The following is a 13,289-nucleotide window of genomic DNA, read 5'->3' on the forward strand; positions in this document are numbered from 1 at the left end:
TATGCCTTTGAAAAATGATCCTCCGTGGAAGTGTGCAGGATTTACTTGACTGAAATCAGAAGAATCAACACAATTGGCTTGTTTTGAACAGCTTTTTTAGAAAACATACAGAGAACTGGGGAAGTAAAACTCTGGAAAAAAAACCAAACCAACCTTCTCATTTATTAAATCTGCAATTTTCCAAACTATAAAACTACTGGAATATCTGAAAAACACCTGTTGAGCTGATGTGCAAAGACCTTTAAAAATAGCAGGAGGTTTGTTACAGAAGAAATGTGTGAACAGCACACATGGATCTAAACTGTAGAGCACCCCAAGGGTCGGAAACATGAGCACAGCAGTGCCTTGTCTTCCTTGTTCAGGATGCATTCTGTGTCACGCCTCCCAATTACAGCCAGTTAATGCACACAGTCCAAAACAGGAGCCTAGAAAACACCCCAAATTCTCCCAAATCCACGTTTCCATACAAAATTAAACCTGGTTTTTCAGTCTATGCCGTTCCTTCTGCCTTTCTTTTCTTGGCTGAGGTCTTCTTTCCTCCTTTCTTAGCACTGCTCCCATATTTTGCTTCCAGTTGGGCCAAGAAGTTATCCATTTCCTTTTCTCGATCTCTGCTTCGGCTCTGGGGAGGGGGAAAAGAACACCAACCAAACTCAAACCTTTTGTAACTTCCCAATACAGATTATCCTACTGAAGTTTGATAGCTACACAAAATCTTGGAATATATTAAACAGGGAATACAAGCTGCAGAAAATTTAGTACCATCATTAAAACTCCCAGTGTAACTGCCTAAAACTAGAAATTAAATATTTTGAGTGCATATGCAATAACTCTATAAATTTTTAAAAAGACACAGGTAATAAAATCCATACTGTACTCTGATTCTAATTAAATTAAAGTACATATATAACATTAAGGCCAGGTTTTAACCTCAGGAACTCAGAAGAGTTGCAAGGATCCAAAATCAAAGACGCTCAGGGAAAACACAATTATAAGCCAGTAACAAAGTTATCTGCAACAAACAGAAAACTTTAAACTTACTTTAATCAGTGCTTTCAAGTCATTTTCTCCACCAAGGCCCAGTTCATCTTTAGTCTTTTTTGCCTCTTCAGCTTCTTTTTCTGCCTAAAAGAGCAAACGGTTTTTTAACAACGTATTTTGCATGTTATCTGACCAAGTCTCACAGGAGTTACCAAATGCTTTTTTGGGCGTCTGTGTACAAAGAGCTGCAGGGAAACACAAAGGGTTTCCAAGTTTGGCCACAGATGAGGAATCAGGCAAAGGAAATCCATTCTGGTTCCACCATTTAGCAGAGCAGGAGGTTTTTCTGCTCTTTCACAGTGTTGAATGTGATGTTTGTCCCCATCCCTGTTCCCACACCCACTTTTTTTTGTCTTGGTAGATACTACATTAACTTAAAGGTTACTGTGATGGGCATATAACATTCTACAAAGCATCCAAAAGTACACAAGAATCCATTTAGACCACAGCAGTTTCACACCTGCCAGAAGTCAACCAAAATGTATTTTCACCACTTACTTGTTGTTGTTAATTCCAGCAACTCACAGCTTTGTAGATAAATGCAGGGACATGCTAAACTGTAATAAGACGCTGTGTATAATAACGAAATAAAGAAGTAGAAAAGCCTTCCACAATGATTTGGGGTGGGGGGTGATGACCACAGGTGACCAGATGTGAACAGCAAGGTGTGTAACCCAGCAATCCTGTGACAAACATCTCAGGAACAGCGTCACGTATTTCTGCCAAGGGAGATTCAAAGGTAAACAGCTGATGCAACCTACCCGCCTTCTTCTGGACATCATCTTCCGCTTCGACTCCTTTACAAAAGCCTTGAAGGACGGGAGCTCCCCGGAGTCGATGGCTTGCTCTATCATTTCCCGTATCCTGGGCTCATCCGTGTAATCCGCACACATCACGGACTCCATGATGCGATCCATGTCACCCTTGAAATTCATGTACGCTGCCTTCACATCAGCCAGCTCTTCTGCCGAGTTTTTGTAGCTCTTATGGAAGTCTTCGATGTCCTTCACGGTGACCTGGAGCAAAGAGGTGATGCTCTGTGAGTTACAGGACTGACTCACCAGGAGGATTTAAGAGAAAACTCATAAAACCACAGTGCCGGGTTCTTCTGTCTCCCAGCCCCGTCCCGCTCTCACCTTGAAGAGCAGCTGCCAGTACTCCAGCCAGTCCCGCCCGTCCTGCAGCACCTCGGCGTCGTCATCCACCGTGCCCGTCTCATCGTACACCGCGCGCTGCTTCTCGTCACTCAGCACGGCGTACACCTTGCCCAGGATCTGCGGGGCCAGGGGTGGCCAGGAGGTCACTCAGGGAGCGGTCACTTGGGAGTCAGTCACTCAGTCAGTCACTCAGGGGGCACAGGGTTAGTCCCTCAGGGTCGGGGTTGGCCACCTCGGGGATGGTCAGTGGGGTGGTCACTCAGGGGGTGATGGGTCAGTCACTTAGGGTCGGTTGCTCAGGGTTCAGTCACTCGGGGGCAGAGGGCCAGTCACTCGGGGAACCGGTGGTGGTGCCTTTTCCTGGTCTTAAAATCAAGAGTCATACACGGTTAGAAGGGGAAAAGGGATTTTACTTTGGTGTTTATTTTAAGGATCCTTAGGTGCACACGTCCAGGTCCTGTGCATCGAGATGCACCCCCCCGAGTCTGCCCCAAAAGATCAGGTATAACATTATAGGTTTTACTAATTAGCATATCTATCAAAATTCCCCAAGGAGAGGCTCGAGTGAGCCCCCCTCCCCAAGGAGCCTTCCCCTGGATGGTTCTATCTTAGTTTACAGAATGTGTTCTGGAGAGGACCTTGGGGGCTGAGGCACACTGATCCCTAGCTAGGAAGCTTCTCAAATGTTTAGTCTCTTAGCTTGACAAACAAGTCCAAGAATGTAGGGAAAAAGCACTAGGGATACAGAAGTCGTAAAAAGGTATAACAGGGCTATAAAAGAAAAGGCAAAAAATCTTCATGGCATCAGGGGGTGGCTCACTCGGCGGGTTGGTCACCCGGGGGGCAGTGGGTGGGTCTCACTCGTCGCCACCACCGCCTCCCTCCGTCTCTCCTCACCTGGAAGCGGCGCGTGGCCTCCTCCTTCTGCTCGGGCGGGACGCGGTCGGGGTGCAGGCGCAGCGAGGCGCGGTGGTAGCCGCGGCGGATCTCCTGCGCGGACGCGCCGCGCCGCACGCCCAGCACGCCGTACAGGTCCGCGGTGCCGAACGCAGCCTCGCACTGCTGCGGCAGCGCCATCCTGCCCCGCCGCGGCCGACGCCACACCGCCCTTCCCGCCCGCTCCGCGCCCGGAGTGCGGCTCCGCGGCTGCGCCGGGCGGGAAGAACCCGCGGGGAAAGCTGAGGGGCAGGGCCGTTGCTGAGGGGAGGGGCCGCCATGTTGCGGGGAGGCTGAGGGGCGGTCCCGCTGAGGGGAGGCGGAGGAGCCGCTGTCATGAGGGGACGCGCTGACTGTGCGGCGGCGGCGGCGCCGAGGGGAGGTGGAAAAGCCACAGTGAAGAGGGGAGGTGGTGGCGATGCGGTGGCGGCGCCGCTGAGGGGAGGCGGGGGAGCCGCCATGTTGGGGGGAGGCTGAGGGGCGGCCCCGCTGAGGGGCGGCGGCGGCGGCTGAGGGGCGGCCCCCTCTCCGCCCCTTGAAGGGCTCCGGACGGCGGGGGGCTCTTCGTGGAGTAGCGTTCATAACTTGATGGAGTTGATGGGATCGGGCCGGGAGCGAGGCAGGAGCGGGGCGTACCCCGGCCCGTCAGGGCGCCTTGGGGTGTCCTCGGTGCCTCTGTGACGCGCTGGAGCCGCCGGTGAGCGCGGCCTCCTGCCCGCGACCGCCGCGTGCGCTTCGGTACAGTTACCGTCAGTAAAATAAATGAAAGGGACTCCTCCTCGGCTTCCCACCTTCCGCCGGTAAACAACCAGCTTCCCTGGCATTTGGGAGTGGGCAGGCCCTGGCACAGGGTGCCCACAGCAGCTGGGGCTGCCCCTGGATCCCTGGCAGTGGCCAAGGCCAGGCTGGACACTGGGGCTTGGAGCAGCCTGGGACAATGGAAGGTGTCCCTGCCCATGGCAGGGGGTGGCACTGGATGATTTTTAAGGTTCCTTCCAACCCAAACCATTCCATGATTCTTTTGTGGTTCATTCAGGCCAGGTGAGATGCGGAAAATAAAAATTATTACTTTGTATTTCTCATGCCTGTTGAAATGTGGAACGTCTCAGTCCCAATACCACAGAGGGAGCAAACCCCAACAACACCAACTCAGATTTCAACTCTTGGTTGCAGAATTCAGATGGTAATATTGTAAAACCTTAAAAAAAAAAAAAAATATATATATATATAAACATTATATTTTAAAATCCCCTATAAAAGCTACTAGTAATGCAATATTTATTTAAAAGTTATTATAATAATATACTATAAAAGCCGATAAATACTGGAGAGCTTGGCTGGTGTTTACAGCCTGATTAAGTGTTTGTTTTGGTACAGCTCAGGGTAATAATAATAAGTATATATTAAAATATCGCGTTTACATCTATTAACGTACATAATAAATATTGTAATAATTTATCGGTATAAAAAGTCACCTGCAGTGATTATTTCGGTCACTTCTGAAACAATGTCCCCTCTCTTACCCAATCACCTCTCCTACTTTTTCACGGGTTTTCTAAATTTAGTGCCAACACTGACTGGAGCGCTAACACACCAGGATAAAGACACCACCCACAGGGAACGCCCGCGGTTCCCTGCGGCTGCAGGGATTTAAAGCTTCCCGGCGATTCCAGCTCGTTTTGTCAGGCTTCGGGCACCGCCCACCTGGGAACCGGCGGAGCGCTTTGGGCGGCGCACCCGGAAGTGGCGGAGCGCTTTGAGCGGCGCACCCGGATGTGGCGGGAGGTTGGGCTCGAGCATCCTCGTGATGGCGGCGGCACCGCTGCGCGTGTGAGTGGGACGGGACGGGAACGGGGCGGGACACGGGACGGCGACAGGGTCTGCTGACTTTGCGGAGGGGCCGGGCTGAACCGTGACGTGTCGGCCGCTCTTAACGCGCGGTGTCCCGCAGGCTGGCGTGTGGCGATGTGGAGGGGCGGCTGGAGGCGATCTTCGGGCGCGTCCGCGCCATCCAGGCCAAGAGCGGCCGCTTCGACGTAAGGCTTGTGGGGCTTGTGGGGGGGAGGTGAATGCGGTGCCGTTCACGCGGGGTTCCCTTTCCCGTCCCGAGACGGCCGAGGCCGGGAGCCCGTCCGGGGTGGGGTTATCGTGCGGGAGATGTGCCGGCGGCGCTCGCGTGGGTGTTGATGTCCCGTCCCTCCGTGGCAGCCACCCTCCTCTTTCTGCTCGGTGTGAGAAGGGGTTTGCAGCCCCTCAGCCCTCCCTGTCCAGCACCAAAGGACTGGGAGGAGCCGTGATCTGTGCAGAGAAGGCGGGAGAGCAGCTGGCTGTCCTTTTAAACCCGTTGATGTTGCGTTTAACACAAATAAACACAGAGGAATCTCTTCACTGCAGCAAACCAAATGCTGCTGAAGTGGTGCAGGCAGAGCCTTTGTGTGTGTTCTGTCTGTGGTGAAATGGCAACTCCCGCTTTATCCGGTGTTTTTAGATGCTTTTGTGTGTCGGGAATTTCTTTGGCTCTACTTCCGAGGCAGAATGGGCCGATTACCGCACGGGGGCCAAGAAAGGTAAGGAAGGAGGGTGGTGTCACCCGGGGGGCTGCGCTGCTTCACGGCCCACCTTGGAATCCAGGAGCCACAGCTGGGCACTGTGGTGTTAAAGCAGTTATAGTCCAGCAGGGAAACCCCACACAGGAGGGAAAGATGGCTTTGTGTGGAGCACCCCTGGGTTTAGGGCTGGGGATCATTCTGGAGCTAATCTTGCACAAGCAGGGGAGGGAGTTGTGGGTGGAGCACAGGTTGTTCACCCCCTGCAGCTGTGGGAACACCGGGCTGGGGACTTTGCAGGAAGGTTTCTTGTCCTGTGCCCGTTGCTCCCAAGGCATGCTGGAGGGTCTGGCTGGGTGGGGCTTCCTGCTGTGATTCCTGGGGACTGTGGACTGGTGCTGGTGCACTGGAATTAAAGCTCACTGAGTGCATGAGGTTTCTCCCTCAGCTCCAATCCCAACCTACGTGCTCGGTGCTAACAACCAGGACACCCTGAGCTATTTCCCGGATGTCAGCGGCTGTGAGTTAGCTGAGAACATCACTTACTTGGGTAAGGCTGCAGGGGATTTGGGGTCAGGGAGCTGCCTTTGCCTGCTGGGGCTTTAGTGAACGTTCTCTCATCTTCCCACTTTAACACCTTCCTTTTTCTGGGAATTTTAAGTGGCATTTTTTATCCTTTGGCTCAAACGGGAGTTGAACTCAATGCCGGTACAATCTGTGTAAAATGTGAAAGAAAACCCTGCTTTCTTGATTTGTTTTTTTTTTTAATGTCTCTGACACTGAACTTGCTAACCAGAAGGAATAGTGGTTGCAAGAGCCTGCTCTTTGAGGGAATCGTATTCCCAGAGCGTGCCTGTCTCTGTAGGAGAAGGTTTGAATATGGTTTTGTTTTGTACTGGAGCAGCAGAGGTAACAAGCGAAACGTAGCAAAGCTAAAAAGAAAAATCAGTTTCTTTCCAGAATTGCCACCTGGCCCAAAATATAACAAAGCAGAGGCACTTGGCTTTTTCCACTGAGACTCCATATTGCTGTGGATGAATTTTTGGGAAGCAAGGTGGCAGGGAGGAGGGGGAAGACTGGGGCTTGTCTGAAGAGCTTCATTGTGGGCAGGGTTGGGTTTGAGCTGTTGTGCCAAACGATGCCATTGCTCTGAGCACAGGAAATGAGCTGCCTGTGAGGACAGCTGCAGTGGCAGCGAGTCAGGGCTGCTGCTGCCCCGGCCCAGGGATGCCGTGCCCTGCCTGCAGCTCAGGGATGTGTGTGTGTGTTGCTGCAGGCCGCAGGGGCGTGTACAGCGGCTGCTCAGGGCTGCAGATCGCGTACCTGAGCGGCACCGAGGCGCAGGAGCAGCCGGCGCCCGCCCACAGCTTCAGCGCCAAGGATGTGGCCGAGCTGAAAACGTCCCTGTTGTCAACCCCAAACTTCAGGGGTGTGGATATATTGCTGACGTCCCCCTGGCCCCGAGACGTGGGGACTTTCGGCAACAGCGCGGTGAGTGCTCTGTTCCCGGGGGATTTCACAAAGGGCTGCCTTTCTGCTTGCTCTGGCAGTTTGGGTTGTTGGGCCCTCTCTGAGAGCTCGAGAAAGCTGGGAGTAAAACCAGGGAGAGCAGGTGTTCTGGTTCTTCAGAGCAACAGGACTGAGGGGGAGGGGGATTTGTGAGACATCAGGGCGATTTATCTGTCCCCACCACTTTTTAAGTGTGTTGGTGTTTATTTCCTTAAGTATCAGTCAGGTGGTCTGGTTCTTCCTCAGTCTGGATTTTGGGAGTGTTGTTTCATTTGTGTCCAATTTTGTGTTGTTAATGTTCCTCAGCAGAAGTGATTTTCAGATGGTTTGAAACCTGCCTGGACAGCAAGGCCACACATGTGGCAAAAGAACATTTTTTGCTTCCTCTCAGTTTCTTCCAACATCCAAAAAGAGATACAGTCCTCAGTTTAAATGCGTGAAGAACCTTCCCTCACAGTGTAATAACCAACCCTGCTGCCCTTGGGGTTAGAGAGAAACAATTTGTAGGGATGTTCTGACTTAAAAAGGAAACTCAGACCTCAGAAGTTCCCATGGGGATTCTCTGTAGTTGTTCAATATGTCGTTCCACGTTTGACTTCCCTTGGCATGGATTTTCTGGGACTGTATGCACTCGGGTGTACAGAGTATATTAAGCCTTTCTTTTCCTTGCTCTTTGACAGGTTTACATAAAGCTTGGTTTGTGTTTTGTAGGGAGATATAGATACCAAGAAGTGTGGCTCCAAGTTAGTATCAGATCTAGCTGCAAGTCTCAAACCAAGGTACCATTTTGCTGCCCTGGAGAAGGCCTATTATGAAAGACTTCCTTACAGGTTTGTGAAGTCACGTGAAATCTCATTTATTTTCTAGTAAGGGTTCCGTTTTTAAGGAACACAGGAGGATCGATGTGCTGCCTGAGTATCTTCATGGCAGACAGGGGTTCTCCCACGGTCCTTTAAATACTTTATGTGCTGGTACAGCCAAGTTTTGCTTCCTTACAGGAATCACATGGTGCTACAGGAGACCCCACAGCACGTGACGAGGTTTATTGCACTTGCTGATGTTGGCAATGCAAGCAAGAAAAAGGTACTGACACCCTTGAACATTTCTTCTTTTCTCAAGTACAACAATAGGGCAGTGAGGCCAGTTAGAGGAAAGCAACAGGCACTTAAAAGCTTGGCTGAAGTGGAGGTGTCTGGCTCACTTGAGTAATAGGTACCACTTGCCTGTTATGTCAGAAGGGTAAGGGCTGTTCTGAGGCACAAACCACTGAAAATAACGAACTTCTGGGATGAGGTTTTTAACCTATTTCTCTTCTTTCCTTAAGAAATTTACAGAATATTGGTTGGTAGTTAAGAATGCACAGGTTCCAGGCCTGATAACAAAGAAGGCCTGAAAATGGGCAGGGATCAAGGAGGCACTCCATAAACTCCTGGGTGGGACACTGGCACGGGGGCTGTTTTCCCATGCCCTGCCTTGGCACAAACACCGATGAGCTGAGTGGTGTGGGACTCAGGGTCTTAGGTGATCTCCTCAGAGGTGCAGCCGTGGCAGGAGCTGCTTGCCCCTGAGCACCTGTGTTTGTTGCAGTACCTCTACGCCTTCAGCATCGTGCCCTTGAGCTCCATGGACCCCGCCGAGCTGGTGAAGCAGCCTCAGGATGTCACTGAAAATCCCTACCGGAAATTGAGGAAGGAGGCTCCCAAGAGCAAAGCCCCGCTCTGTGCAGAGGTACCGCCCTGTGCTCCTCCACCTGTGCCCTCTGGGTCCACGCTGTGTGCTCACAACACTGCTTGCCTTTCCCTTTGGGATATCCCTGTCCAAAACTCTGCCATGGAGACAGGCTGGGAGAGCTGGGGGTGTTCAGCCTGCAGAAGAGAAAGCTCCAGGGAGACCTTATTGGGGTCTTTCACTTCTTAAAGGAGGACTGTAAGAAAGATGGGGACAGTTTTTTTTCCTCTGCAGCATCAAAGCCTTCTAATGGCATTTTGCTGTATGGGATAACTCAGTCATGTGTTTTCACCCTCTGATGAGTCTGTGACAGGTTAACATCTCTAAGAAATAAAGCCATTCTTTTGGCACTGGCTGACAAAGGAAAAGGTTTGAATAATCCATAAAATCAGGCAATTCTGAATGTTCAGCATAAGGCTGAATAGGAGAGCATAATGATTTGGGGCAGCTCTCCCACAAGTTTTTCCCTGACTGAAGCAGGCAAAGTCTGCTGCATTACTAGGAGGACAGATCATTTTGTTCCAGGATATTCAGAAGGCATTTCTTCCTGCAAAGGGTGCTCAGGCCTTGGCAGGGGCTGCCCAGGAAGTTTGGAGTCCCCATCCCTGGAGGTGCCCAGGGAAGGCCTGGAGGTGGCACTCAGTGCTCTGGGCTGGGGACAAGGTGGGCATTGGGCACAGCTTGGACTCCATGGGCTGGGAGGGCTTTTCCAGCCTCAGGGATCCTGGGATATTGATTTGAAAACAAAACTGGTTCACAGCTCTTCAGGAAAAATCAAATTTTTGTATATCCTGTCACTTTCTGTCATGCAGTTCTAACAGGCTTCACTTTTCATTTCCTAAACAGGAAGAACCAGCTTGTCAGTTTTTCTTTGACTTGAACAAGCATCAGGGAAAGAAACGTCCCTCAGATGGGAAAGAGAGAGGGGACTCCCAACCCAAGCAAGCCAAGAAACCCCGTAAGTGTGAGGCTGCTTTTTTCCTGAGCTCTTCCCTCGAGGCACTGGATGGAGCACGTCATTCCGTGTTGCTCCTCAAGCTGTCGAGCTGTATGTGTCAGCTGGCCAGTGAGCTCTGTCATGGTGCCAGCTGCTGGGGGAATGCAGAAGGAGGAAGGGTCCCTTGTTTCCACGGGAAGGGAGGCTTCAACAGGTGAAAGAAGGGCCGAAAGCTCTTTGGGTCTGTGGTGGTTGTGGTTGGGCTGATGGCATTTACCCTCTGAACCAGAGTAGCCTCTGAACATGGCCCTTTCACAAAGCTCAGCTCAGGTATCACAATTTGGGCGTGAATCCAGGTGTTTTGCGTGCGATGAATAGGCCAGAACTGACAAGTGTGTTTGACAGTGTCTGCCCTTGTCTGTACCTGTGCAGTATTTTACCTCATTTTGATTTGTTTGCTTAAATTTGCTGGTGTTTTCTTCTTAGTGAGCTGCAGCTACTAACTCCTGGAACTACTAAACTCCTCCTTCAATAGGTTATAGCATTCCAGGAGAATGGCAGTCAACAGGGTGTGACTGCCACCACCTCCTTTCTTGCTGGAATTTCCCTGGCCAGAGCTGTGTCCTTCTGACACCTTCAGCACTTTATAGACTGGGAAGGGTGGCTGGCAAATGGCAGGTTTTCTGTGTTCTGACAAATATCCCTTGTGTTAATCCTGGTTTCCTTTCCCAACAAAGCTCAGCCCACGGGGCCCTGCTGGTTCTGCCTGGCCAGCCCCGAGGTGGAGAAGCACTTGGTGGTCAGTATTGGCACACATGTAAGTACCTGTAGCATGGGCTTTGCTGGGTCAGAACCATGCTAAGCCATGGCAAAACAAAATACGAAATTCCAATTTTAAATGTAAAACAAACTTATATTTGCATCTCTCGGGCTTGCTTTCAGTTTCTTTGTATCTCCTTTACAAACACATTCATCTGCAAACACATAAACTCTTAAAAAAAGTGAAGCGTGGCCCAGTTTTGTTCCAGCAGCAGAGCTGGATTCCAGTGTCAGAACACTTTTCGCTGTGCCAGCCCTCTCTTATCATCTGGCAAAACTTTTCCAGCTGGAAGTCAGCTGGGACCTGCTTTGGCAGCAGGATGCACCGGTGCCAGATCTCCCTGGGATGGCTGGTTCCAGTTTTATTCTACAGAGATGAAAGAGAAGATATCTCCAAGATGTACTTCAGGATGCTGCCTTTGAAGCTTAGTCTCATTTTTTATGCACTTTGCTTGAAGTTACTGCTCCTCTACAGCATAATCCGCTTACAGGGGCAGGTTTGTCCTCAGGCCTAGTTTAGATTTTTAAGTGGATTTTTGTGTCAGAGTAAGAAATTCCTGGCACAGTGGTGAAGTTAACTCAGCTGCTTCCCCTCAGACAAGGCATCAAAAGATACTTTTTTTTTTTGTCCTTTGGCAGTCCCTCTGTCTCTTTCTCATTCCTCTAGTGATTAATAAATTCAGTATAAAAATAAATTCAAATAAAATTGCTAATACACAATCCTAATAAGCAACATAGAAGACTCTCCTGTTCCTGAGGAGATTACCTCTGGGTAAATCCCCAGAGCACAGCAAATAACTGGTGTGTGTTGTTTTACCCTAGTGCTACCTTGCCCTGGCCAAAGGGGGTTTGTCACCTGACCACGTCCTGATTTTGCCAATTGGGCACTATCAGTCAGTGGTGGACTTGTCTTCAGAGGTGCTGGAAGAAGTGACCAAGTACAAGGCTGCCCTAAAGGAATTTTTCAGAAGCAAGGGAAAGAGATACGTCCTATTTGAAAGAAACTATAGGAGTCAGCATCTGCAGCTACAGGTATGGTTTGGGTGTCACCCTGGGAAAACATAAACTTGCACTGAATGTAGACTCCAAATGAATTGAAAGAGTCATTTAGGGGTTTATTGTGGTGGTTGCTGTGTGTGGCAGATCTGTAAGTACATCAGAGCTGTATCAGAACTACCACAGAGATCAGACAGGAGAGGGCTGTGCTGAGAACTTCAAGCTTTGAGTTTTCAGCTCTCTGTCCAGCTCCTACAGGAAAAAAAGTCATAAGTTTAAGCCTGTAGAGATGGGTGCTCACCTGTCTTGTGTGATGAGTCTGAGCTGTACTGAGGAGCACACCAGCTCCAGTGATGGACTGATGGCTTTCTGCAAATGGATTGTCGTCTCTTTATGGAAATGTCCCCCCTCTCCAGGTGGTTCCTGTCCCACTGGACCTCTGTACTTCTGAAGACATTAAAGAGGCCTTCATTGCACAAGCACAGGAACAGCAGATTGAATTGTTAGAAATCCCAGAGCACTCGGATATCGCGCAAGTATGGGGCCAGATTTCACCTGTTACTTCCCCTCTGTCCTGCCTAAGCTGCTGTTTGCCCCTGAGGTCACTCTGTGGGGCAGGGTTAAGCTGGTGGAGGCAGAGCCTCATGGACTTGATCTGGGGATGTGCCAGAGATGTTCTGCTCTGGGAGAAGTTCCCCTGAGCAATAGACGATTTCTCAGCTGAGAAATATGTGAGCGTGGCCTCTTCCTCCAAAAATGTTCAGGACTAGGCCGGGGTGACCTAGCTGAGGTTAAGAATGACCAGATCTGCCTGGTTCTCTTGTTTAGTCACTCACTGCAGAATTAGAGCACAAAATACAGTAGTGCCCAGGCTGCATCACCACTGGTGATGCCAGCAGGCAGTGTTGGGGTCAGGCACTGATCTCCGGCAGTTTGTAGGGTTATTTTTCCAAGTTTCCTCACAGGAGAGGGGACCATGGCATGGGGACAGCTGGGTCCCCAGGGCTCCTGAGCTGGCTGGGAAGAGGGTCTGCCTGTCACCTGGTAGCTCTTCCCAGACCAGTGTCTCTTCCCACCTTTCTTCACAGGAATGGTGGTTATAGACTGCCAGGGCGGTGGTGGAGTCACCAGCCCTGGAGGTGTTTAGGGGAAACATCGGACGCGGCCCTCAGTGCCATGGTCTACTTAGCGAGGCGGTGATCGGTCACAGGTTGGACTGGATGGGCTCGGAGGTGTTTTCCAACCGAACTGATTCTGTGGTTCCGTGATTCCCGACCCGCAGGTGGCTCAGCCGGGGACGCCGTACTTCTACGTGGAGCTGGACACGGGGGAGAAGCTGTTCCACCGCATCCGCGGCCGCTTCCCGCTGCAGTTCGGCAGGTGCGTGCCCCCCTTCCCCGCCGCGGTGCCGTGCGCGCGGTGCCGTGCGCGCGCCGCCGCGGTGACGTCATGGCGCTGTGTTGCAGGGAGGTGCTGGCGAGCGAGGCGCTGCTGGCGCAGCCGCAGCGCGCGGACTGGCGGCAGTGCGCCGCCCAGCGGCCCGAGGAGGCGGCGCAGGCCCGCGCCTTCCGCCGCGAGTTCGAGCCCTTCGACTTCTCCCTCCGGGACTGAGGCGGCGCT

The 13,289-nt window shown here is 51.3% G+C and overlaps 2 protein-coding genes across 2 annotated transcripts; one reads left to right on the top strand and one right to left on the bottom strand.

Annotated features, from left to right (window-relative positions):
* Positions 1-130: 130 nt before the first annotated feature.
* On the bottom strand, positions 131-3,318 carry DNAJC9 (DnaJ heat shock protein family (Hsp40) member C9). The gene is made up of 5 exons (XM_082286548.1): positions 3,096-3,318; positions 2,178-2,315; positions 1,803-2,057; positions 1,042-1,125; positions 131-622 (listed from the first exon to the last, which is right to left on the bottom strand). Exons 1-5 carry the CDS (start codon positions 3,273-3,275, stop codon positions 491-493), a joined length of 789 nt encoding a protein of 262 aa, XP_082142674.1. The 5' UTR covers positions 3,276-3,318; the 3' UTR covers positions 131-490.
* A 1,602-nt stretch (positions 3,319-4,920) lies between these two features.
* CWF19L1 (CWF19 like cell cycle control factor 1) lies at positions 4,921-13,280 on the top strand (the record flags this gene model as incomplete). Its single annotated transcript, XM_082285699.1, has 14 exons — positions 4,921-4,964; positions 5,086-5,170; positions 5,623-5,701; positions 6,129-6,230; positions 6,957-7,171; positions 7,901-8,019; positions 8,188-8,272; positions 8,777-8,917; positions 9,764-9,875; positions 10,592-10,671; positions 11,496-11,705; positions 12,086-12,205; positions 12,952-13,049; positions 13,136-13,280. Exons 1-14 carry the CDS (start codon positions 4,942-4,944, stop codon positions 13,278-13,280), a joined length of 1,614 nt encoding a protein of 537 aa, XP_082141825.1. The 5' UTR covers positions 4,921-4,941.
* Between the last annotated feature and the right edge of the window lie 9 nt (positions 13,281-13,289).

This window comes from Coloeus monedula (genome assembly GCF_965178545.1).
Source record: "Coloeus monedula genome assembly, chromosome: 8".
NCBI classification, from domain to species: domain Eukaryota; kingdom Metazoa; phylum Chordata; class Aves; order Passeriformes; family Corvidae; genus Coloeus; species Coloeus monedula.